Below are 26,926 nucleotides of genomic sequence, written 5' to 3'. Positions count from 1 at the left end.
TGAGGCGCGGCCCTGCCCCGGCGGGTGAGAGGCCGCCACCAGCCCCAACGCGGCCCGGTGGCCCCAGCCCCGCCCCGCCGTACCTGCGGCGGGAGGGAGCCCGTGCGTCCCCCCGCCCCGCGCGGCGGCGTCTGCTCCTCGCTGATCTTCTGCTTCAGCTTCTTGAACATGGTGGCGGGACGGAGAAGAGGACCAGGCTTCCTGGCCAGCCGGTGGGGCAGCGAGGGGCGCCCGGGGGGCGACGGGACCGAGTTCCACCTGCCCTTGCCCGCGGAGCCGCCGCCGCTCCGCGCTCGGTCCCCCCTCCGCAGGGCAGGGCAACGTCGCGGCAGCTGCGCCTGCGCGGCCAACGTGGAGCCGAGTGCCCTGGCCGGCACGGTGCGCGGCGAGGTACAAACTTCCCAGCGCAATGCCCGGCGCCACCCCTCCCCCAAACCCCCACTGGAGCCGCGCCGCGGCGAAGCAGCGCCGCCTCGCCTCTCTCCCAGCGGGTGCGGGAGGCGGTGCCGTCCAGGGAACGGAGCGGGCAGAAAGGAGTCACCGCTTCCTTCAAAAGGGAGGGAAAACGGAGCGGTAACAACCGCCCGCAGCCACCTCGCGGCGCCTCTGCGCCGCCGTACCGCGTGACCCCGTACCCCCGCCCCGCCAGAACGCTGACGGTCTTAAAGCCCTCGTGTGACCGAGTCCTTGTGAGCCGGTGCTGACAGTGTCGCGGACAAGCTTTCACAAGCCGAAGAATCGGGCAACAAGGTAACAACAAGGTGCTTGGTTCTCGGGCTTGTGAAAGCTTCCGACTAAATACTCAACAGCTGCTTTTTTGAAACTGCCTGAAAGCCTATCTGCTAATAAGAAAGTCGTGCTGTTTTCGTTCCGACCACCTTAAAACCTTTTGAATACTCTTCTGTTTGTAAATCTGAGATATACTGTTTACAACTAAAGTACCATTGAGGGTGGAAAGGCAGTGTTTGCCCCAGTTGTTTTTGCTACTGTCCCCATGAAAGTAGGGTGGAAATGTTCTTAGCTGCTTTAGGTTAAAGCCTCTGGCTTTAGAACCCTTGTTGGATGACATTTGTACATGTGTGTTCAGTCCTATCCGTACAGATGCAGAGGGCTGTCAGCAGTAGCCAGCATTCATTCTCCAGCAATGGGACTGTTTTGAAACACTGTATTGACAGTGACTCTGTATGAAGGTTAAGAAATACATGGTGCTGTTTGCAAGAAATGATAAACCACGCTGGTCTTCTGTATAGCACCCTACTCAGGAGGCTGCATGCAGTAATCACTAACGCCCAGAAATGTTTTCACTGAAATACGCTCCTGAAATCTGTAAGTAGTTTGAAAAAAAAAGTGCATAGGAAATGGATCATTTGCTGTTACACTGACTAAAAAAATAACCAAGATACATCTACAGCAAACATAAACTGCTGTTTTTCCTAATTTTTTTTGCAACATGTTCAAAAAAATAATTTTCAGCAGACTGTTTAGTTATAGATAAACTGCAAGTGGTAGTGATCCTTTCTGTGCTTTTGAGTTGGTACAAACCAGCAATATTTTGTGATACGTGGCTATGTATCTAGTAGCGCTCCAATAATACAAAGTGGTATCCCACATTAAGTAGTAGTATCCAAATTCTGAAGACATGTGTGATAATTCTGCAAAACCCTATCATAAGCCTTACAAAAGGGCTTTAAATATTTAAATATTTTAGCATATGGGCAATTTTAATTAAAATGTATTGCAATATACAAAGCATTTGCTCTAAACCCCACAGAAGTCCTGTGGTAAATGTCTGGAACTATTCTTCCATACACACATAGAGTGTCAAAATCCCATAGTTAACTGAATAGTACCTTATTTCTAGAGGGCCGATCTGATCTTAGTAGATTTCTTTGTAAAATTAAAAGTAGTTGTTGAAAGTGAAGATTTGCCCTGCATCTTCCTTAAGTACACCAGTTAACATAGACTAAACAAGAAAAATATGATATGATGGTGTTGTGAAAGATAAATGTATATCTGCAAACAGCACTGGTTATGGTCTGTTCCAAATTAAATCTACAGCAGTTAAGCTATTTCCGTGGGAAAGGGAATAGAGTGTAAATGTAAAAGACTATGTTTTCACAGCAGTCTAGACTTCTCTCTAAGTGTCAGCAATGCTGGCCCACACATTCCTGCCATCCCATTCCTTGCCTTTTGCTAGTTCCAGTGCTTGTCAGACTGTTCCCTTAGTCATTTCTCTGTGTTCAGTCAGCAGAAAACTAACCTGACAAAAAACCAAGCAATTTCTGCTGACTTACTGTGCAGAGTCCCCGGAGAACTAGAGGTGCCGCAAGGGAGACAGAGGCACTCAGGAGCAGGACAGTTTTATGTTGCCATTTATTTCAGAGTGCTCAGGAACATACAGTCTTTGGTGAGCAATTTGCTTAACTATAAACTCAACTATAATACCACTAAGCGCTATTTCAAGTTCGGCTAACAAGCAACTCTGTTAATGGGAGTATTGATACTATCTCAACCAGTAACTATTTTAGTTGCTACTGATGGCTGAAGTATTTATGCATATGGCCTTCAGCCAATCTAAGCTAATTTTTAAAATGCCATCTTTAAGTTATTGCAGCAGTCATAAAAAAGCTATGGGTATGAATTATGAATATGTCTTTCAATACTTTTTTCCACACATTCAAAATCAATTACTTTGTCAAAGATGTATGAATTTGCTAGCAGCTAGTTCTTTCAATCCAGTTATCCAACACAAATATTAAAAGACATAGAACGATGTAACATAATATGTGTAGCATTTCTGATAACTTTTTAATGTTGGTTCATATTTTTTGGAAAGGAGGTTTTTCATGTTTGATTTTTTCTTTATTTCATCATCCTGCTGTTAAAACAACGTTGAATATTCCTATTATTCTGCCTGGATAATATTTGACATTGACGGGGTTACTTTAAAAAGAAATTAACAAGAACTGGTAATAGAGTAAAAAAAACTAAGCAGAAGGGAGCACTGATCATGTATTAGAAGTTACTGTCCAGAACTTATGTACATACCACTGTTCTTTACAGACAGTTTATGGAATGTTGCATTTGGTAATATTTGCAGTTTCTACTCCTACTCATAAAATGCAAAATACTATTGTTGATGTTAAAGCGGTCAGGGAATGTACCATGCATAGATGCACAGATAAACAGTTTCAGTTTGGAAGTATTTTGATCACAAACATTACAAAAGACAGCAGTTTATCTGACAGTGCAATGAAAATTATGGTAACTCATTGTACCTGCAGCTCACAGAATGAGAAGAAATCGTTGTGCAAAATCCTTTATAGTGCTGTGATTAGAACCCTAAAAGCTTTAGTATAAATAGATAATCAGAGCATTTTTCTAGCCTGATCTGATTGCTATTTTTACTTTTTTATTTAAATGTTGTGAATTACAACCACCACCAGATGACAGTGTTGTTGGAGATTATAACTATGCCTTTGCAGAGTCACTGTCAGTATTACAAATGCAAAACTATACCAACAGTGGGATAAAAGTTTAAAAACATTTGGGTCAGGGAACTGACTAAACCCAAAGTTTCTATGTCTGCTGTATGATCCTTTTGTGTACAAAGTATAAGCTGCTCTAAGTAATTGCTGGGTATCAAATATTAAATTTCTTTACCATGTGCCTGACTTCATATCAAACAGTCTGTGCTATTTATTTGTGTATTCATATATTCATCTGTAGTGCCCAGATTTTAGTTAAGGTAAAATGGAGGAAAAAGGTTCATTAACAGGCATTTGAAAAAAGATGGTGAGTGACGTGAGGGAAAAGTCAGATTTGTGAATCTGTTCAAAATGCACAAGGCTATGAAAAGAGCAAGAGCACTGTCTGAAAAAACTGAAAGGTAACCTAAAAGCCACAACTGTTTACACTGAGAAGCCAAGAGGAATTAACTCGCTTCAGAGAGGAGAAAAGCTGACAGGCACTGCTCCTCTGTACCTTGGGAGGGAACACAGTCTCTCTGCTCTAGTGGGAAAATTGTTCAGAGATCACATTTCATGCCATATACTTCTTTCCAAAAGTACAAAGTGCAAGCTCGGCCACTGAAGAAAGACTATTAAGAACCACTGCAGTAAACTGGCTCACTAGAGCCATCTTTTTTGTGAATGGGAATATTTAAAAGTGAGTGACAGGATTTGATCCAGCAAGAGTCTGACTTTCCTAAAACAAAAATTTTAATTTTATCAATACCTTGTTAAGTGGTGTTTCTCTTCTGCTTTGTCTAGAGTGTCAAAACCTTTCTCCTAACTTCTATTTTACTTAAATGTACCTTAAAAACTCTGAATGCTAAGAAAACGGAGCCAACGGTGCTATAAAACGGCAATCATTTTTATCAACAGTGATGCTAGTCATGACTTTGATTTAAATTAGCCAGCAGCAGATGCTCACTTGAGTACTTTTATTCTTATTTCTGTAATCATAGTGTAAATAAATTTAAAAAAAAATCAAATCTATATGGGTAGGGACCTTGTATCTAAGAAGAGACAATAACTTGCTCCTGAAGACAGATTCCTCATGAGAGAGGAATGGCTTGATTTTGAGGAGACCTGGGATCTGTTCCCAGATCTCCCAGTGCCCTTGTCACCCACAGTGGCCAAGCTATTTTGCATCTCAGTGCTTCTATTGATATTTAAATGAATAGTGATCCTACACAATTTCCTGCAAACACATCTTTAGTTTTTCTCTTATCTTGCCCAGCTGGTGATAGAAAGGTCAAAGAAATAATTGCACATTTAGGTGCTTTTTAAGAATACTGAGATACACATTCATAAAACACAACTGGGACTGCTGGGATTTTTCTGAGTCTGTGATAATATTTTCCCCTTAAAAACTATCATTAAGAAACAGAAAATGATTTTACTTAATAATTTCTAGTCAGCAGGGCTAAAAATACATGCAAAGATATTGAGACAGTGAGTTGGGAAGACCTAAAAAAACCCCTAATATGTGTGATTCTTTTAGCTAAAATGCAGAACATCTAAAACCGCATCACTGGAGATGCTGTACCCAGCAGAATTCACAGCTGAGAGAAGTCACTAAGTTATAGCATAACAGATTCTTAAAGAAATGTACTTAATAACATTTGCAAGAGTCAAGGTAAGGAGCTATTTCAAGGAGAATCAGGAAGTATTTTTTCCTCAATTACAAAACTGTATAATTTGGTAGATCATTAAGGAAAATATTCACTTTCCTTCTGAGACCATCAGATTTATGAAACTGATGGATGCAGAATACAGAAAACTGCAATTTAGGAATAATTAAACTAATTCCCTGCATCACAGTTCCTAGAATATACAAAATAAAGCAAATACATATTTTTCTGCTGTGATTGCACACAGCCATTATGTATAAAAGCACAAAGACAACAGTTTTATGTAGCTAGATTTATCAATTAGTGCTTGAATTCAAGACAGATCTATAAGAACACTCAAGCAGTTTCAAATTAGGAACTTGTCAGCATTTAAGATAATATCCTAATACTGCTACATTGTTGTTTGAGTATTAGCATACTCAATTCCCTACTACTCACACTTTTCAATTAAATGTTTTGGAGGGAAATGTTTCTCATCCTTCTTAACTCCCCTTTCTAGCTCCTAGGACTTACTACAAGCTTTGCCACCCACTGAGTAGGGTGGAGTATCTGGTTGAAGAGACCAAGGGCTTTAGGCTTGAAATTTCTTTCATGCCTGACTTCTCAATAACAGGCATAAGGCACTTCTACATAAAGAAAAGTCACTTGCCTTTCAGTTGAAAGTAATGAATACTTCATCACCTCTGCTGAACTACTACAAAAGCACAGTTACTATTCAGTATTGATTTGCATACGTTATCTGACTTTCTTGAGGAGCTTTAGAAACAAATGTGTGGTAAATCTGATGGCATGACCATAAAATACAGATAATTTCACAGGTGAACAAAGTGAGTTCTGGAAGACTCAAGAGACTGCATAGCAACTTAGTGATAGATATGGGATTGAAACATGGCCCAGAGAGTGCTGGTGAACGGGGCTGCATCCAGTTGGCAGCTGGTCACCAGTGGTGTCCCCCAGGGATCAGCGTTGGGCCCTGTTCTGTTTAATATCTTTATCGATGATTTAGATGAGGGGATTGAGTCCATCATTAGCAAATTCGCAGACGACACCAAGTTGGGAGGGAGTGTTGACCGGCTGGAAGGCAGGAGGGCTCTGCATAGGGACCTGGACAGACTGGAGAGTTGGGCTGGTTCCAACAGGATGAGGTTCAACAAGGCCAAGTGCCAGGTCCCGCACTTTGGCCACAACAACCCTCTGCAGCGCTACAGGCTGGGCACAGAGTGGTTGGAGAGCAGCCAGGCAGAAAGGGACCTGGGAGTGCTGATTGACAGGAGGCTGAACATGAGCCAGCAGTGTGCCCAGGTGGCCAAGAAGGCCAATGGCATCCTGGCCTGTATCAGAAACAGTGTGGCCAGCAGGACCAGGGAAGTGATTCTTCCCCTGTACTCAGCACTGGTGAGGCCTCACCTGGAGTACTGCGTCCAGTTCTGGGCCCCTCAGTTCAGGAAGGATATTGAGGTGCTGGAGCAGGTCCAGAGAAGAGCAACGAGGCTGGTGAAGGGACTTGAACACAAGTCCTATGAGGAGAGGCTGAGGGAGCTGGGGCTGTTTAGCCTTGAGAAGAGAAGGCTCAGGGGAGACCTCATTGCTCTCTACAACTACCTGAGAGGAGGTTATAGCCAGGTGGGGGTTGGTCTCTTCTCCCAGGCAATCAGCAGTAGGACAAGAGGGCATGGCCTTAAGCTGCACCAGGGGAGGTTTAGGTTAGACATTAGAAAGAAATTCTTTATAGAGAGGGTAATCAGCCATTGGAATGGGCTGCCCAGGGAAGTGGTGGATTCTCCGTCCCTGGAGGTTTTTAAGATGAGGCTGGACATGGCACTTAGTGCCATGGTCTAGCAACTGTGGTGGTAGTGGATCAAGGGTTGGACTTGATGATCTCAGAGGTCCTTTCCAACCCATCTGATTCTATGATTCTATGATACTGTTCTCAGATTTATAATTTAAAATATTTTTAAACCTTTGGTCTAGCAGACACCTTTATGTAACTGCATACATACATAATGAAAAGAGATGCTTCCCTTGCTGCATTCTTATGCCATTTCATCATTTCTAGGAGCTCACCTGTACATAAAGATGACATGCTGACATGCCTCCTTTTTATTATCCCCCTTGTCTGCAAAGCAACACTGCAAATGCAGAATCTTGAGATGTGAGAATCTTTGATTTGAAAAAGGTATTATTTAAAAGGGAAGCAATTAGCAAACTGCTCAGAATGCTCCAACTATGTGATTTTGCATCTTCATCTCTTAACATGCCCTATTTCAAATTAAACTCAGATTCTAATAATCTGTTCTCTGTCAGACTTTCTCACCTTATTTTGTCATTTTGATTCCACACTCCTCTCTCACATGTGAAGTCTTTCCCTGCTTATATAGAAAAGGCCAGAGACATTGAGTTAAGAAATATAAGGTACAGCTCACAGAATAGTTATGTTTCATTATTAATATAAAATATACCACCTTGATTTGCTAATATAAAATATTCATTATTGATGAATGCATCTATTAAAATAGATCACATACCTTCTAAATAGCAAGGTTTTCCAACTATCTAAAATAAACTCTGATGCCTGTAATTGAAGTAGTACAATGCTATGCTTACAGAAGGAAAGAAAAAAACCTTTTAAAAAAAAGGCTTATCACCACAAAACAGTGACAAGTCTTCAAGTGAGTATTTCCTCTGGTAGTTTCCTTCAAACCACCTGGACTTTTCCATGGCTCTGAAAGGAGAAGGGGGTTTAACCTACGGGTTGCAATTATACAGTTAAATTTATAATAAATGCAATATGAACTCAAACTATTCTATCATGAAAAACTAGGCTGACCTCAACTTGTCCTGCAGCACCTGAAACTTCATTTGGAATAACACCTGTGGGAGATAAGAGAGATGCTGCATTGACAGGGACAGCCACAGTATTAAATTGCATTCAGTATATTTGGTCAGACAGAGGCCATAATCAAAAAGTTTAGCTCAAGAAAGATACCAGAAATTCCACACATTTGTACGTAGAGCAAACTAGCCTGGCATAAAAAGAACAAGAGAACTGTGTCATTTATTACTCTGTCTGGCTAAATTAAAGGATTTCAAGCAATTTTTTTTAATATTTCCATCACTGCCAGGTCCTTCTTATGAAACCAGGGACCGTATTGTGAGCTTCCCATTCTGATTTAGCAGTGCTTTGCATGCAGCCAAAGAAACTCACAGTTATAATGTTTACTAAAGAATTTACAGAATGATTTTTACTCTGTGACTCTTTTTTATTAAACACATGTAATAATATTTCTTCACAGAAGTGCTACACTGAATTATTTACCAGAGATGAAGACCAGACCTGCTCAGGCAGGGAGGCCTGCTGTGGCTTCTTGAGTCAGAATACACAGAACTCCTGGAAACACCAAGATATAATTCTATCTCCTACTGGTAGTAACTAGAATAGTGTTATTTAGTCTTTGATTTCCAAGAGTAAAGTGTCACGTATTGTTCTTCTATTATCCTATCTTATTCAGTTCATCCCTATAACCACTAAAAATAGCTAGAAATGTTATTTCTACATCGTGTAACTCTCTAGACCTCTATTCACTTCATTCTTCAATATAAACTGCCATGATCCAAAGCACCAAGATAATTTTGCAGTTGGTACACCAAAACAAGAGAAAAAAATGGTTATGGTGAGAAAAAGTGTTGCTAACAGTTAAAATTTCTTAATTATACTATAAAATGCACACAGATACTTAGAAGGAAGGCATAACTTCCTTTTGGCTCTGTTCAGCTACTGGAAGAAAGATAATTCTTCACATGCTGTCATAATGCATTAACCAGCATCACATTATTATATAATTCTTGTTCAAAATGAATCATGCAGTATTTTCTTCTCTTCCTCCATCTACTAAAAATTGCTTTAAGTTAATCTAATTAGGCACAATATGAAGACTCATACATTCGTTAATTTTATTATTTCAAAGTACTTTTCTGGATATTTCATTCTTTATAGTCTAGTGGTCCAAAATTTTGCTCGTCCATTAGGGACAAATACTAAGCAAGTAACATGCAGCTTTTCTTCTTTCTCTGTTACATCCTTTTAATTTCTTATAACTATAAACAATATCAGAAAGTTGCACTGGGTAATATACTACCCACAAGCCACAGGGGGTTTGGAGTCTTCTGGTGTAGTCCACTTTACAACATGTACTCAAGCGAGAGCTTGATTATGAAGGTATGAAGGTTATGTATAGGGAGGTAACATTATGAAATAACACTATGAATGAGGCTGCTTTAGCTTCTGTGGTGTTGGTAATCTAGAGTACACAGTGTATACTTTTAAAACATTCTCTTGCTGCCATCACCTTACAGCCTGCAAACCTGCCATGAAACTAGTGAGCAGTTTTAGAAGTGACTTCTCTTACCTAAGCAGCATGAAATACTTCAGAATCAAGTATTCAGAATTAAGGGGGTATTACTCTGGAGTTCAAAAGAGAAATTGCTGCTTCCAGACAATACCTAGTTTCCAGAACGCAAACTGGAAAAGCAGACATCACACAGGTAAACAACGGTTGCTCAACATAAGCCTCAGAGCAAAGAAAACAGAGGTGACAGATCGCAAACACAACTCGGAGCAGAGAGACAGATACATGAATAGCCTTCAAATACTCTTTGTCCAAAAGCAAGTAAAATTTCTTAATTTTAAGTTCAAAGATTTGCACTTTTTTGAATGCACTTTTGTGGGGTTTTAGCACTGATTTTCATATACATAAATCCAGTTGCATCATTCACGCAGAGATGCCCCAAGAAGATAAAAGCAGAAAATATCAAGTGAAAAGCTTTGTTATATGGTGCAAAGAAAATAATAAATGGGTAGAGAGCTCCCTCATGCTTATTTGAGAGGATTACCACTGCGGACAAGAAATTTAACTATTACGAAATAAAATCCATTAATGAAAACTGGAATTTTACTTCTAGATAATGAAACTAATTTCTGCTGTAGTGGAAGACTTTTGTTCTTTTGTTCATTTAGTCTAAAAATAAGACTGCTCAAAGGTGAAGGCTGCTCAAAGATAGAAATACTGAAGGCACAGAAAACTGAGGTTTGCCTCCAGTGTTTCCAGAGAATATGGATTTTAGGAAGGGAGGGAGAAGAATGTAAATACTGAATACACTTAAGAGGTTTAATGATGGAAATTAAATGCTTCTTTAAGAATGAAAAACTTGTCAAGTACATGAGTTAACACAAAGTAGTTATAGTTTTTAAATAAAAACCATTAATTGTTTGCTTTTTAACATAATCTTCTGGCTGTTTTATTTTAAATACTTAAATATTTTTTTGTTTGGTGACATATTTGGAAATAGGGAAAAGTATAAATACTGAAAATATGAACTATTAAGAGAATTCAAACATGGAACTCAAAATCAGACCTCACAGTGCAAATACAGAAGAGACAAAGGATCAGAAAATGGCATCACTGTAGAGATGACAGCACAGTATTGAGCAGTGAGAGCAGTAGTACTGCCTAAGGATAGCAAGTATCAGGTCTTCAGTACACCAGTATAAAAACCTTCACATATTTGTGATCCTGACCCACCAAGTGCTTTTACTACAACAATCTGCAGCAAGAACCTGCTAGCAAGAGGCTGCGAACACCAGCAGCTTTCATCAGCTGATCAAACAGCTTATACTTTTGTCTTCTCTGTGCTAAACCAGGGAGTTCTCAGTCCTGAGTTTCAGTCAGCTGCCTGGCTTAGGGTGGAGAGCAGTTGCTTCCCAGGCGGGCATCCAGGAACACCTGCACTGCACCCTCACAGCTGGGGCACCCGACAGCCCCTGGTGCCTCCCACCAGCCGCTGACTTTGCACAGACTTAGCACCGTGCCAGTCATGTGCTGCTGTCAGAGCTGCTAGGTGAACCACTGGCGTTACTTTCCAGGCTGGATGTTGGGCTCTGAACCCTTATTTGACATTATCAAAGGAATAATTTCAAATTAAAACCCTCTGGAATTGTCACAAAATTTCCAGGCAAAACCTTCACATTTCTCAGATTAACCTAGCATGGACAAAGGAAGAAGTAAAATAGTTCAATTCAGTTTTGCACTTCCATCCTATATTAAATTGCCCAAAAATAGTCAGTAAGTAAAACAATTATAACTCAGATGAGTTTCAATTCTATGTCTCCCTTACAACTTTTTTCTTGGTCTTTATAATATCTGAGATAACTTTTTACAGAACATCTAGTAACCCTTCTGGACGCTACTCATTTAAAACTGACAAATATGAACAAGTACAACCCTCAAACAGCTAATTTAAAATATTTTAGTGTTTTTCCACTTCCAGCATGAAAGTGATTTACTTTTTTTTGCCCTGAGGGCTTTTTTTTTTTTTAAGAAAAGGTGTGCATGTTTTATCAGTAACAACATGTAGACGGGAAGCCACTTTTTTTCCTGTTCTAGGTTATACTGGAGGCATTACTTCCACACTTACTGATGACAAATTATAAGGAACACAACAACTATTATGTAGTTTCAATCAACCTGATTATGTTTAGAAAGCAGTTATCATCCTACAGGTTATATTTGGTACCATCTTTTACAAGCAACCCGGCCAACATAAAGAAGTAGATAAATGCAGATGCAGAACTGGCTGTTCTAAAAATATGCATGGCTGTCTTGCTTACCAGGAATTGACTGAATTGAATTGATGTCCCTCAGGAAACAGGCAAAGCTTGAAAAGTCAGCACACATCTTACTTATACTGGTCTGGTGACTATTTAATTTTTTTCTCAAAGGTTTTGAAGCAAAGCAGACATGGAGAGTTAAAAGTGTACCATGACATCTTTGGTGAAGGAATAACCTAGCAGCACGAAATGGTTATTTAAGTAATTGCTTGTCATTAGACACTGGGACCTGTCTGAGATTCCATTTAGCCTCCACTAGTTTAATATTTAATTTATTAGTTTCTGATGTTCTAATCTATTATATGTATAAAACCAAAAGTTACAATTTCTGTTGGTGATTTGAAAGATTCTTAAATTGGTGGATTAACCCATTCTATTGTTATTAACAGATTCTAAAAGTATTTGTTTTCAGTCTTAAGTGATTAAATCAGCTGATGTAGACAATAAAGTAGCAAAGCTAAGTTGTTGCATAAAAGCTTAAGGCATGGTTCAAAGTATAGCTTTATTCTGAAAAATTCCTATAAAAACAGTATAAAAAAAATCTGTATTTGTTGTGCCTTGGTTCTGACACCAGATATGCTTTCTGTAGTCATGCAGAGAGATAGGGTAGGGTGGGTGTTTCAGGTTTTTTGGGTCTTTTACAAAGAAAATTACCAGGCATACAAAACAAACCTTGGCTCCTTTAATCACCCAGCATTGTTTTTTGCTTTCATCTCACTTCCTGTAACAATGGTTCTCCCTGCCAAACAGTGTTCTCATTACAGTTGTGTAATCCCATTTTTTAAAGGTATGCCCTTGGTGACATCTGTGCAAGCTGAGCTCAGGTTGCATAAGTAACCAAGTGTCTCTCTTAAGTGGATGCTAATAAACAAGTCTGCACAAGTAACTATAATCCAGTTTGTGTGTGCTCTCCCTCACTTCTTTAGCTGAGTTGGTCAAATAGTAAGTGTCCAAAATATTCAGGCATGAATCATCACAAAAGTTAACTGGCTTTCCTTTCAAATCCTACAGAAATGTTGAACAAGACTGTCCTTTCACTTTTCAGAATTAAATCATGCCTGGAAGTAGAATTGTCCAGTATATACTGAGAGTGACATTGCTTGCTTTTATAGTGCTTTTACATTTGCTCAGCCTAGAAACAGTTGAAGACACATTCTTTCACTTGCATCATCTAAAGCTTTGTTTACTCTGTTTCAATTGGTTTGACCTTTGCTAATACAATTCAAAAAGTCTCACAGAGTTGGATAGGTGTAATTTAGGATGTCCCTTAGCAATCATGATTATTTGCAAGATCATCTTAATAACTCCTGAAAAGTCCAAACAAAACCTCAGAAATTGCAAATAATCTTTTCTTGTTCATGAATCAGATACAGAATTCTACAACAATAAAGTTTATTTTAGATCAAAACACATTACATACAGAAACAGAAATATTTGCTTTTTACTGCTAGCTCACAAAGGTTGAGCTGCCATAATCCCCAGAAGATTCAACATGAAGTACACAGAGAGAAATTTGCTACAAAATCAAGTATCAAGTATGTTCAAGCTCTAAAATGCATTGCACATTTAAAGGAATACTATCAATTTAATTTAGTTTTAATTAATTTGTTTTAAGTATTTTCATATTATATATTCACTTTTTACTTTGGCCAGTTTGAATGTTACAACCAGACATCTGGAGTCTCCTGGTAGCTTCATTCTCTAGTTGAAGAGAAGATCTGCATATTGCCATAAGAAAGACTAAGATATGCTGTATTAAAATTCTATATAAAGTAAATTATTAAATTAAAAACAAAATTCATCAGGTTAAACTTTACAGGCAGGTAGAACACGGTTTAAACTGTATTTATTTTAAATTAATCATTATGAACATTTCTGTGAACTTTTCACATTTTTCTTCTCCCTTATTGATACCTAGTGTTTGAATTCTATTAGCAATGCATTTCTCTAAAATGTTCAGAATAGAAACTCACCTTTAAAAAAAAAAAAAAACACAAAAAAACCCCCAACACTTGTACAGCATGATGGACCTAAAATTTCAAGCTTTTGAGGTATTATCTGCTCTAACATGACCTGGTAAAGCTGGTTTTGCCCTAGATCTCAGGTGCATGTACCTTATAGAAAAATATTACTTAATTCCCAGACTTCTGATTTTCAATTCAGCAAATAGTATTATTAAACCCAATCTGCTTAATTGGAATGGGCTGTTTCTCTCAGGAGTGCTGGCATCCATAGCTGCCATTGACTGAAGAGGGAGTGACTGCTCAGGTGCTGTAAAATAACTGGACCAGAAGTGATAGTGATTAAGCCTACAAAGAAGTTACAAGGGTACCTTGTACCACAGACTGGCTTCTGTGAGCAATATACATACTGGACAATCTAGAGAGTATAGTTCAGAGCCTGAAATTTAGAATTTAACTTCCCTTATGCTTCTCCACTTTAACAGTACTTGTATAAAGGAAAAATCCACCTTCAGCTTCAAATGATGATGCAAATTAATGTCCAACATATACCAACAGAGAAGGGCACTGAAGCTGCGAGCAGCAGCATAGCCTCAATACAGATGGAAAAGAAGCACCTCTCTCTGGATTTCAGTTATTCCATTTGGTTATTTTTAAAACATATTAGAGAGTCAACTTTGTTGCTGGAGAAAATAGTGAAAGCTATTTTTGCTATATGAAGACTTTGAGAGCATTTTAATTTTTATCATATTTTGTAAAGAAGATAAAAAAATCATAGTAGATATGTCTTAGTTATTAAGAATTTCTTAACCTCTGCATTCCTAGTGGTAACACTGTAGTAAGTGAAGATAATTTGGGTTGTAGGGACATCAGACATAGAAAATTTGTGATAAATCCCCATTATATTTTAGTATGTTATAAAAATCTAAATATTAAAAAGACATATTTAAACTTTACATTCTAATGACATTTCTACATTAAAAAAATATAACAGGCATCAGAAGAGTGACAAGGAAAAAAAGTGAGTACATACTAAAAGATTCACATTTACTCACACTTAACACAGACACTGCTTGCTAGTTTTGCAAACTCAACAAAACTGTGTAAGAGTGAGGTGATTTCTTCTATGTGGCTTGTATATCATCAGTAAAATCAACTAACATTTACAAAATCCTTCTTGGGGATATATAGCACATAAAGAATAGATCATGGCTTCAGACTGAGTTTTCCCGAAGGATCTTAGCATAGGAATTTATCAATATTTCTACATTTATAGAACAGAACATAAAGACAGTTAGAATTAAATCTGTCAGGTCTGGAAGGATGATGATACTTGGATCTCTAGTTGTTATTACAATGGAATAATAAAGAAAAGTCCTATAAGAAAATTAAATATATTGCTATGTCTTACATAAACACTTTCAAAGTAAAACTTTAATTTTTAAATTAATTTTTTCCAGAATATAGTTTCACTTTTTCTTTACAAATAAGAAGGTTTCTCACAAAATCCTAGTCCACAAACCTTGTTAAGATATTTCATAATTTATCCACATCTACCTGGGATTGATTGAAATAACCCATCTTCCCCTTGATTCTTACTAACAAGCTGATATTGGGACACTGTTCAGAGCACTCCAGTGCTTAAAATTTTGCTATATTAACAAGAATACTAATCCATAGCAATTTAAAATAAGAATCTTCCTATAAACACACTCTAAACATAAACCACATTATACTAGTGCTTAGTTCTGAAAGACTTTAAAAAAAGGCAATCACAAAACCAAACCAACCAACCAACCAGAAAATTACTAAAACAGTGAAAATAAAAATCTAGAAAGTGGAGAGCATTCTGTTTTCAAGCGTTCAGTCAATTACCTAACCTGTGTTAAAAAAAGAAGTTTTCTACAAAAGATTGCATTTACCTGGATGTCTAGATTTTGGGGAAAACATTGGAATATAAATTTTTCAGTTAGCTCTTCCCAAAGCTATTCAACAGTCAGTCTAACCTTTTCCCTGCTGAGGATGCAATGGATCTGAACCAAAACAACTCATGCAATTCTGCTACTGGATAGCACCAATCCCCATCAAAATGCATATGTACAGACATAATTCCTACTATGCCCTACAGATTTTTGCAGTGCTAAAATAAATCAAGTAAAGGGAAAAACTAAATCTCACTGATTCTGCAGCTACCTAGCAATACCAGAAATTTTCTAGTCTACATTAACCCCTACAAGAACAGCTGAGAAATGTGCATATCCCCACACCAAGCAGCCAGAGATTTTGAATGCTTGTTTTATCTCCACTACATGGTAAACATTACCTATATGCAAAAACCTTATATAGAAAGCCTGATAATAGTACTCCAATGAATTCTACGAAAGATTTAAATATTTCCTGATTATGTTCAGCATACAGTCTGCATGCATTCTGCTTTATAACTATTTCAAATATTTTCTTTAAAGTCTTAAATTGTTTCCCTTCATTTAAAGTTAAGTCATGCAACCCTTTGCTTATTGCTTTGAATGTGACTGAAAAGCAACATTACTTTGAATAATGACAAGTACTTCAATAGAACTGGTACTGGGTAATTTTAGAGATCTTTTGACTGTGCCACAGAATTACTGCTTATTTTGCTCTATTTACTTTTCCTGTAACTAAAAATATATTCTACTAGTCTAGTAATTTAATTTTAAACTGCCCAGTCTCTGTTTATCTAACTTTTATACTTAACTTAGGATGTAAACTATCTGATTGTTATAGTTCCCCAGACCTTATATTTTGTAGATACATTCTGAGTTCTTATAATTTCAGAGTTAAAAAACTGGTGCAGAGAAGATCACATACAAAAGATCACCCAAGGAAGGCAATGCATCTTTTTTGCTTCTTTTCCTCTTGAAATTTTAAAACACATATAAATGCTGGAATTGAAAACATTAATATATGTGTCTGTGTATCTCATGACAGAAATGTACCTTTAGCAGAAATTAAACTCTTAAGAAAAGGTGGGGAGGACAGGACTAAGAGGGCCTGCAGAAGCTCCTATAAGCACATCCAATAACTGTTTTGGAAAGCAAAACAAAAAAAACAAGGAAAACTTACTCCCTACATTACAAAAGCAGTTTGCACTTATTTTACCGTATAGGCACACAAAGCTGATTTTCCACTTGTCACAAGTGAGTACTATAACACTCCTTTTTGTGGGGAGGGGGTAACAAGCAATTACTAACAACACTGAGAATCTCCAAAAGAGAGAGAGTTGGGGGGAAAAAAAGTATGTTCAATTGTGCCAAATGAATTGCTGAGTGATGGTATCTGAACTGAGGAGAGATAAACTACTGGAAAGTAAGAGCACAAAATGTAGAGAGAAATAAGTCAATGGATGTGGTTAGAACTTCTTAAAATGCTCCTAAACCAATCAGTCTCCATTAGTAAACCAATCTACCATTTAAACTAATAGATGGAAGTTATTCTTTCCAAAAAGGGAGGGTGGCAGGGGTGAGAGGGAGAGAGAGAATAGGGAGGCTACATAACAGAAAATATATGGAATGACATTAGGGATTAAGTTACACTATAATCTTACATGTGTGCCATCAGTTTTACATTCTTAACCAGAAGGTGCAATACTCACTAAACAAAAGATTCATGGGAAGATCAGAAATGTTAAAGAGTGGGATAAAACAACCCAAAGATATTCAGAATGGCCCAAATAGCAAACATTGCAGAGAAAACACATTTTTTCTCTCATAGAAGCTGTTACAGTGACAAAATCTCTTTACAACTGTATACAATTTATTGCAGGAAGTTGACATTGTTGAAAGTATTCCATATAACTGACTTACAGATTCATCCTAGATATACTTTCTTAAGTGACAATCACTCTAGAAAAAACTAAGATTTCACCCATGGATTGCCTCAACTGAGCAAAACAGTTTTATAGAGAGATTTTCAGAGAAAAGAGAGAGAGTAAAGCAGCAAGTTCAATTACATATGACAAGGGATCTATACTAACCTACTGTATAAGAAGACAAGAGTGAAGAGAAAAAATATTCAAAGGCACATCCAGTGATACCTCCTTTATTCATTTATTTATTTTAAGCAGAAACTGATTATTATTAGAGTAAGTTTTATAGTAGCTTCACTAATAATTTGATCAAGGAGTATTCATAAATTATTGTATACTTCGTAACTACAGTCATTTCATAGCAAAAGTTCATAGCAAAAGTTCTGGCTTCTAAACGAAGGTTTATAATGAAACTGCATATAACCTGACTGTTTAGTTACTCATTAATGTGTCTGAACTCAGAATTGCTACTGTGACATCCTGTACCACTGCCTGTTCGAACAGTGCACTGCTTTTCAGTCAAGTAAACAACTGTTCTTTCAAGTGACAAAAACGCATGTCTGCTCTAAAGGAGACATTTCGCTGTATCATTACAGAAAAAATGTGAAATCTGTGATATTAAAAGACTAATGGTATAAAAATATCAACACTTCATCATGGAAAAATGTACATATGATTGAAAAAAAAGTTGCTCTTTATTTACATTAACAGAGAATCATCCCCTGCAGACCTGAGACATCCCATATTTCAGAAGATTCTATGCAAACCCTCTACTCAAGAGTGAACAAAAGACTACTCCCACTAGCTGGGCCAAACCAAAATGACCCAAGCTGTTTTTAATGATGATTCTCCAAAAAGCCCAGACAATCAGTAAGTGAGCCCTTCTGCAAGAATAAACATCAAATAAAAATGAAGATTTTAAACTGGTAATTTTTGTTGGTGTTTTCTACAGATGGTCTATGAGAAACTTTCTACTTCATCTCCCTCCAGCGAGATCATCTTTAACTACAGAAATCAATGTGATGTTAAAAATAAGCATGGAGAGGCTATGCTGTATGATGAGCTGAGGAAAAAGATTGAGACAGTGTAGGGTTTCTCACATGGAAAATTATAAAATACTGATGAAACACAATAAAGTTGTTTTACATTTACTTTAATAGATTTAATTCATTTGCATGTCCCTTTTTTTTTACATTATGTACATCCACTTGGGCTTATTTTAGTAAGACATTTGAACTCTGTCAAGGACTCTGGTGCATGGTTTTGAGTCTTATCTTGTCATTTTAACAGTGCTTTTTCATTCCCGTGTGATTTCTAACATACAAAATGCCGTCTCCTCTAATCATCTCTACACTCTTAGAGACACCCTGCACTTAATGACAGAGGTGTTCAAAAGCAAACTACTACAGATCTGTATCTCATAGCAGAATCTCTGCAAGTTTCACGACTGTTAGTTGGGTTTTTTGTGTATAAATTGAAATATATGTAACGGTATAGTTATTTCTTTCTTTTCTGTATATTATCCTTAGGGACTGTGACGATTGCATATATTCCAGTTTTGACAGTACAGAAGTCCGGTCGTGTTTAGGCCAGTAGAGGATAAGCCGCAAATGTTTGCACTGGATTTTTACCCATGACCCCTGCCTGGCACCCACCCACGTAAGCCTTGCGAAGGCTTTACGTGTGCCGGTGTGCCGTGTGCGCCGTGTGTGCCCTGCGGGCAATGGGCACGCAGCGGCACCACCCGCGGTGACACCCACCGGTGGGTCGCGCTGCGGCTCGGCGGCAGCGGCTCCTGGAGCTCCCGCACGGCCCTTCCCTGGGCAAGGCTACTCGATAGAAAGAAACCCTGTCTGAAACCGAGAATGAAGCACAAAGCAGAAGGTCTCAGACCTACCTCTCCCCACCACAGCAGTGAGTCAGCCAGCCTGCCCGATGATAAGGGGCAGCCGAAGCGGAGAGCGGGCGCACTACAGGGCACGACCCCCCTCCCTCCCCTGCCTGCAGAGCCAAAGAGAAGCTCCCCCGGAGAGCCGCCACGACCCCCCCGCACTGAGGGGCCACCTCAAGGCGCAGCCCCGGCGCTCGCGGTCCTCACGAGCCGCGCGCACCGGGCACTGCCCGGCCCACCAGCGCCCCCGCGGCCGCCGCCGGCTCTGCGCATGCGGCCGCAACGCCCTCTCGCCCCTCCGTCCGCAGCGCCTGCGCGGTCAGCCTGCCGGCCTGTGCGCGGGGCCGGGCAGTGCCCGGGTGCCGCTGCTGGCGTGGTCGCGGTGCCTCCCTCGCTCCCCTCCCTCCCCTCCCTCCCCTCAGCGCCGGCCCCTTCCTCCTTCCGCAGGGCCCTGCGGGTGGTTTGAATTTCACCGCAGTCTCTCACCCGAGTTCTCGGTGTGGCTGTAAGCGCCAGGCTCTGAAGGGGAGGAGGCAAGAGCGCGGGGCGGGGAAGAGGGGGGGCGGCCTGGAGCGGTGCAGCTTGTCTGTGCCAACAGCTCCGGTTCCTGCAGCCCCTCACGGGGAAGGGGCGGGAGGGGGCGGTGGAAAGGGTGAAGCGAGGTAGCAGCTGGAAGGTCCGTGTCTGGCGGGCACCGTGGTCCGGTCTCTGGGCGTGGGGAGTGAGGGAAGGAAGGAGCCTGAGCCGATTCCGGGACCCACGAGCCCCTCGCACCCGTGGAAGCGGTGGAGGGCAGAGTGAAAAACTCCCCCTCCGTACTGAGGCGTCCCGGTGCTGCGGCAGGCTGGCCCGCAGGTAAGGCTTTCTGGGGCCCAGGCAAGGAGCGGGCGAGGGCTAGGGGCAGGAAGGGTGTCCCAGACACAGAAACCCGAGCGGCGAAGCGGTGTAGGAACCCAGTTCTTCGGGTTTAGAGGAGCGGCTCATCCGGAACTGCCTGGTCAGACCGGTGAGCTGAAAGGGAAGCGATGGCTTGGGGCGGTGGTGTGCGCTCCTTCCGTGTGGCCGCGATTAGACCTATTGCGGGCGGGCCGGAGGAAGCCGGGCCCGGTCCGAGCCCTTCCGGCGGGAGCGATCCTTCCTCCTGGCCCGCGGGGATATGCCTTGCGGTCCTCGGGGCTGAGTGGAAACGGCAGAATGAGGCAGAGAGGGAGAAAGAAAGATGTGCTGAAATCTCCGCTGTGTTTATTTCGGTGCCTTTCGCAGTTCCTCGGAGCACGTTACCACCACTTCGCTGTTCCCAGAGCAGTAGGGCGTGCCCCCGCTGCGGCGGGCTGCGGTAGAAGTCAGTCAGGCTTGCTAATGCTTAGGCATTTGGGATTTATTTATTTCGGAGCACGTTTCTTTATTCTTAGTATACCTTGTTGCTATAATTGTAAAGAGGCTGTTGATGATGATAAGAGAGATGGGCACGTTCGTGCCTTTGGAAGGAGCCCGAAAACAGCTCTGAACTGTGTTCTGCTCCATGTGTTTTAAGTGATTACCGGCTTGAATCCTAGCGTGACGCTTTGAAGGGCAGTGTTATGTATTTCACTGATAATAAAAACATTTTGTAGAAGAAGCGGTACTGCGTTGAATTTGTATGATCTACTCGGTCACTCGCTCATTTTAGAGAGACGTACATTTTTTGGCTTGAAATGAGGAATATCTAGGATCATTTTTATCCCTTTAAAGTGTCGATGTTAGCATATATCTATGGAGATGGGGGGGCTTCTTACAAATTTCCTGTAAGATTAAATCAGTGCTTGTTCGTTCTTTAAACATTCATTGTGTCTTGATTGTAAAGCGAGGTAATTAAATATATTGGGACCCAGAAACAGTTATCTTCTTAATGTACATCTGCTTCCTTGGTTAATATAATTGCTTAGTGATAATGTAAGAATAGATGAAAGGTGCTTTAGCAGTACGAAATTGTTTGACGTACATGACATACTTTTACTGTTGTTTCCTGTTACTTGGGTTTGGAGATGTTTACCTTGCTGTGAAGTCAGTTTTACCTGAACTGAATTCTTGGCTGCATCTGAAACTTGTGAATAGAAGACAGTTGTGTGCAATGTGTCAGGTGTAAGTTTGTTGCCCTAAACATCGCTACTTCTTGTGAACTGACACCAAAGGATTTGGGGGTTGTCGTGTTGGGTTTTTTTTCTCAGGGTCTCATTGTCTCAGAAGATGGCATAGTACTTCAACACATGTGAACTTTTAGAAAGTGCTGTTTATATTTGACTCCATGTAGTGGGGATCTGTAGAGCATATTAAGACCTAGACTTTCGCGCAGTGCACAAGCTGTCAGTGCATATATCCAAAAAACCTAGATCAGTATCATATATAATTGAATACCTCTGGTATATAACGTCAGCAGAGGATTAGAAACAAATAATGGATTTGATACTATGTTGCTGTTTGTGTTTACAAGATCCTAATGTGAAGGTGTGTGGTGGTAGTCATAAGTACAGTCCAGTAGCGTTACAGAAAATGATTAGAACTGCTTTCTGAGAAAGTAATCCAATTTTATTATCGTAATATCTGGAAACTAGGTAACATGTAAATGTAGGTAATGGGCATTCTGTGATTATTGCACGTCCTTCAAAAATTTTATGTAAATAAATAGAGTTTATGTAAATAGTGCTTGTCTGCTTGTGAAGATGATAAAGTTCACATTTTCTTGAGTTAGGCTAGCAGAGTTAGACGTGCTTCTACAGAAGAGGTGAAGGGGTGCCTATCAAAGGGCCAAGTGAGAACAAGTGTTTCTAAGCCTACCAGTCCGCCACCACGGCAGAAATGATGGCAACTGATAAGAGCTTTCTCCAACTGCTGTTTCATCTAAGGGGTACCCAGGACAATCTCTTCCTCTTGCTTCGGTAGCTTTTCTTTGTTGTACTGTAACTGTATCACTAGTAGAAAAGAGTGTAGGAGTGTATTAAATTGGTAATAGAAAAATATTTTAAATAGTTGTAGCTTGTTACAGAATGTGGGTTGTTACCATGGGGCTTTCTATTTGTTTCATTAAAAAATATGGAGCCTCAATATAGTAGCACTGTTTTGGTTTTTAATGAGCAACAATTCATTCTTTTGCAAAGTGACAGAAAGTATGCTCATTTTGAAAAAGTTAACAGTGTAAAAATGACGGTGGTTTCATTTTAGAATAAACACTTCTGGAAGAATCTTGTGGTTTATTTTTTATTATACATTTTCATAATTTTTTGTGGTGCTGATTATAGTATTGTCGTTTCCTTATGTTTTAGAATTGCATTTGAATTCTTAGTTTGTTCTTGTATCTTCAGCATGTATGGTAACACTGATTCTAGAAAAGTCCAGCTGTGTTACACTGCTTCTCTGAAGCCTGCATATGATTTACATTGTTCCTGAGAGATCCTTTGGTGAATGACCATTATGAGAGCTTTGCAGATTCTTCGTGTCACTGATAATAATATCCTCTATGTAATGTTTTATTTTGTGCAGCTGTTGGCAACTGACTGGTGGAGAACTCATACTTCATAAAATAAGTGCCACCACTTGACGCTGCATCACTGCATGATGTTGTCTAGGAATTTTGGTAATTGGCAAAGACTGAGGAAGGTCAGCAAAGATAGCTTGGTGGATCTGTAGATGTCTCATCTACAGGGCTGTAGGATACCTTGGTACATTTACTGTCTTGCATTGCTTTAAGTTTGCCAGCGCTAACCAGGCACCGTTACATTTTATGGATTCATCAGGCACTTGCAGACTCTTGCAAACTGCATAATGGCTTTTTGATTGTCTTAACTGGTCACTTCCTGTTCCTCTATAGCTTCATAACACCAACAAACTGAGAGATTTCATCTCCCTCTAAGAAATTGTAATTCTATTACTAAAAAAACCACCATGAACTTTTAAGAAATTGTATTTCTCAGATTTTAAAATGGCATATATACTGCATCGAAGGTATATTTTTTCCTGAAAAAGCTGACATGAGCTTGTCCACTCAGCGCAGAAACTTTGTGCCAAGGGTTTCTGAAGTGGGCCATGATTAGAGACAAGCAGTTTCTTTAAAATGGAAACACTCTTCATCAACTGGAATAACTTTGCCTTCAACATAATGGTAAGCAGTGTAATCTTTTGGCACATTGTAATTATATGCTTTTCTCAGTCTTTGTTTTTTCCCTTTCATATTAGACTCTTTAACTCATAGTAACAGCTTTTTTGCAATAGTTTGGTTTCAGTTAATATTATTCTGAATGAAAATTCTTAATGAGTCCTTAAAACTATTGCATTAAACCCCAGTCTATTTCTCTCTCACTCCCTACACACCCCTTTGTTGAGTCATGGTCACCCTGTGATCATACAGCCCTTTTTCTTTCTCAGGTGCTTTTGGACCCATGAGCAGGCATACTAATTGCAAAGAGAGCACCCTTGTGTAGGGTCTTTCTTCTGAGAAAGACTTGTGCCCATCTTACATAATTTTAACTCGTGTAAAGTTTTTATTCTATGTCCATTTGCTTTGTCTCCTTTAGAGCTTGCTTTGACAAAGCACTGAAAAATCAATCAAACAAGATTGTGATTTCCAGTATGATTCTTTATGTCCCTTCTTAAATATGAATGCAGCTTCTGCTGTTTTGTAGTACTAATACTTTTGGCTTTTTTGTAGCTTTGTGTTGCTAGAGCTGCAGTTTTATGAGACAGTTGTTTAAAATTACTGGGTTGGGTTTTCTGCTGTTCTTCTGAGCACATTAACTTTTAGAACTTAGCTTTAATTGCGAGTATGGTAGCTTCCATACCTTCACTTATCAGCAGTATTCATTTCTTGAAGTAAAGAGCAAGTGTTCAGTTAACTTAAGAAGTATATGTAGATCTTTAATTTCATCATCATTGCACAGTACTACTGCTTCTTAGTGCTTTCTTTTTAGTTAGGTGTTTGACAAAGCTTTTGTGTATGTATTGCACAAGTATTTTTTTCAGTATGTTTAATATTTGTGGAACTGACAAAAATCAAAATGAGTTACTACTGTTTGTGATTTATCAGTAATCTGTGATTGCTTTTTCAGGTGAGGAATGGGGTTTTTCTTCCTCATGCTTCTTACATTTATCCTCCTTATGTATTAATGTTTCTAACCTTACTTGTCCAAATAACCTTGATTCAGATTCTAGTTCTAACAGACAGTGGTTGTAGAGAAGGGTTGTTCTTTTCTATTGTTGAATATATAGAGATTGTGTCTACACAGGTGAATTTTAATTATCTTGTAGTCTTGGTTGAAAGAGAAAAGGAGAATTTTGGTCTGTTATTTATAGCCTGTTCACACTATAGTATCTGGATGCCTTGTATGTATGCAATGCCAAGTATGCTGGCAAACACCCAGGCATTTAGAACAGGTGGTGCCATTGAAGGTGGTGAGTGATAGGCCTTTAAATTATAGTGTAGCTTTTTTTTTAGTGTAAGATGGGTCACGCTTTTTTTCTAGGAAGCAAGAAAGAAACAAAGAGAACTCAAAAGGTAATAGGAAGACAAGTAGACAGCGAAGACTTTGGGAAGAGTTAAGATTTATATATGCCTGAAGTGAAGACAAACTAGAGGGAATTTGAGAGATTTCCTCACAGGTATTCTGATTTGTTTGGAGACTTCAGACACTTCAGTGTTCTGGAATGAAATATAACAGGATGTCATTTCATCCATTGTGTAATACAGGGTTACCTGCCTATAGTAAGAATTAAGCAAGTAATAGATGTGACTCGAGAATTCTGAACTGTAAATGCAGCAGATATTATAATGTTCTTTCCTTTTATATTGACTTACCTGAATGATAAAAGATAATAGCAAGCTGTTCTTTGGTTGTGGTTTGGGGTTCTCTTTAGCTATTTTTTGTGAGAATTCTAATGTTACAGAACGTATTAAATTCTTTATCACATGCAGCAAAATAATTTTTCCTGTAATTAGAAAGTTATGGAAGTGAAGCATCTCAGAAATATTTCTACGAGCATATGAAGTATTGATATCTTGTATTTTTCCAAGAAGTAACATCATTATATGTACAGTATTAGACTAATTAGTGTATTAGCAATAGGTTTAGATTTCTGTAGTAGTGAACTGTATAACAAGAAATACTCTGACATATATCAGCCTAATTAAAAGTTACATGTAATGGAAGAAATGGTGTCAAGACCCGTACAGAAATATTAAGCATCTTATTAAAGAAGGTTTATACTGAGGTTAAATTTCAAAGTTGACAGCAATAATAACTATAGAATCATATATTTTCTTTTGGAAGAAATCTCTGGAGGTCACCCATTGCCCAAAGTGTGGTCAATTAAAACTCTTTTTTCAGAGCCTTGTCTAGTTAAGTTTTTGCTGTCTTCAGGTATGGACACTTTTCACAGCCTCTATAGGCCAGTGTTTAGCTGTTCTCTGTTCTTCAACTCCAGAGTCCCCTATTTGTACATGATTACAATTGGATATATCAACACTCTAGATTTGCATGTTCCTTTACTATTCTCTAGTGTATACTGTGCTATACCCTAATACCTGTGCCAGTGAGAGCGTACCTTACAAGCTCACATTCATGCACTTAAGGTGTGTACTGACTCTCCCTGTACTGACCATCTGCTAGCTGGAGAGCAGGAACTTGGATCCTCCAGGAGGGATGCTGTACTGTCTGGCCTGAACAGATAGTATGATACAGTCAGTGGGGTGACTTCTGGCAGCATCAAAACAGTTTTTGACTGATGCTGTTACCTTTCCAAGGTTTCTCACACTGGTACAGACTTTCAATTTTATTTTGATTTTATATATATTTTCAAGAGGAATCCTTTATTTCAAATACTTCTTTCTAATTTCCTGCTTACTGTTTAGTATAACTGGTGATCCTCTTGTTCTTCAGTGTGACCAGTTTTGGGCCAATACCTTGTCAGACAATTTTGCTTATTTGATTCACACACACAAAAACTCCCATCTTCACGTTTGTTGTTATCCAGACCATTTTGCCAAGGATGGGCCTTACAAGCCACCAAGCAGGGGCCCTACAGGTTGCTTAGTCTTTCATAGGTTCCCAGTGTTCTTAGAGTAGCCTTTCTCTTTGTCCTTATCAGCCTTTGCCTGTTTTGACTTCAGCTGAGCTTTGGCTTTCCAAATTCCTTTCCTAACTCCTCCTTGTAGGCAAAGGCAAAATCTCTCTATACCTTCTGGGTAATCTGTTCCTGCTCCCTCTTGTGTTTGGGCTCAGTCAGAGTTCTGTGCTCATTCTAAGTAAGAAGCATGGCAGATGGCTGACAAGGATGACACTTCCCTTCCTCGGCAGTGACTGTCACACTTAATCCACTGCGAGACTGGGATGAAGTGTGTTTTGCTTATTTAAAGCATCAGCATGTAATTTTTATGAATTTACTACTCTATGTCTATAAATTA

The 26,926-nt window shown here is 39.3% G+C and overlaps 3 protein-coding genes and 1 long non-coding RNA gene across 19 annotated transcripts in view; 2 read left to right on the top strand and 2 right to left on the bottom strand.

The window, feature by feature from the left end:
• GOLGA4 (golgin A4) overlaps positions 1-276 on the bottom strand; it is a 72,953-nt gene extending 72,677 nt beyond the window's left edge. For all 3 annotated transcript variants that reach the window (XM_027655910.1, XM_027655914.1, XM_027655916.1), the window contains exon 1: positions 84-276. In XM_027655910.1, coding sequence (XP_027511711.1) covers positions 84-170 — 87 coding nt within the window. In that variant the 5' untranslated portion in view covers positions 171-276. The remainder of the gene's footprint in view (positions 1-83) is intronic.
• LOC113953123 (dapper homolog 3-like) lies at positions 165-19,259 on the top strand. 8 transcript variants are annotated; one of them, XR_003529749.1, is made up of 3 exons: positions 356-750; positions 18,318-18,476; positions 19,136-19,259. XR_003529749.1 is itself a non-coding variant. In XM_027655932.1 (2 exons), exon 1 carries the CDS (start codon positions 169-171, stop codon positions 625-627), a length of 459 nt encoding a protein of 152 aa, XP_027511733.1. In that variant the 5' UTR covers positions 165-168; the 3' UTR covers positions 628-750; positions 18,318-18,729. The 8 variants fall into 8 exon arrangements, 5 of the variants coding, with proteins under 5 accessions (XP_027511733.1, XP_027511736.1, XP_027511734.1 ...); XR_003529750.1 differs by lacking the exon at positions 19,136-19,259 and adding an exon at positions 18,559-18,729 and having other exon boundaries at positions 18,335-18,476; XR_003529748.1 differs by lacking the exon at positions 19,136-19,259 and adding an exon at positions 18,559-18,729.
• Positions 1,288-19,591, bottom strand: LOC113953126. The gene is made up of 3 exons (XR_003529752.1): positions 19,504-19,591; positions 7,452-7,503; positions 1,288-1,324 (listed from the first exon to the last, which is right to left on the bottom strand). It is a non-coding gene; the product is annotated as an uncharacterized LOC113953126 (long non-coding RNA).
• LRRFIP2 (LRR binding FLII interacting protein 2) overlaps positions 19,499-26,926 on the top strand; it is a 58,874-nt gene continuing 51,446 nt past the window's right edge. For 3 of the 7 annotated variants that reach the window (XM_027655928.1, XM_027655926.1, XM_027655930.1), the window contains exon 1: positions 20,159-20,352. The gene's annotated coding sequence lies outside the window, so the exon portion shown is untranslated. Of the gene's footprint in view, positions 19,521-20,157; positions 20,353-26,926 lie in introns of those variants that run through there. The other 4 variants (XM_027655927.1, XM_027655925.1, XM_027655924.1 and 1 more) reach the window with 3 other exon arrangements.

This window comes from Corapipo altera, unplaced genomic scaffold (assembly GCF_003945725.1).
Source record: "Corapipo altera isolate COAL_440 unplaced genomic scaffold, ASM394572v1 59, whole genome shotgun sequence".
Classification (NCBI taxonomy): domain Eukaryota; kingdom Metazoa; phylum Chordata; class Aves; order Passeriformes; family Pipridae; genus Corapipo; species Corapipo altera.
Note: the sequence above shows the minus strand (reverse complement) of the source record. Positions and strands in the feature narration are given on the sequence as shown.

Bases quoted from the DNA above. Each gene is read 5' to 3' on its own strand.
- LOC113953123 (XM_027655932.1), top strand. From the start codon at position 169: ATGGTGGCGGGACGGAGAAGAGGACCAGGCTTCCTGGCCAGCCGGTGG.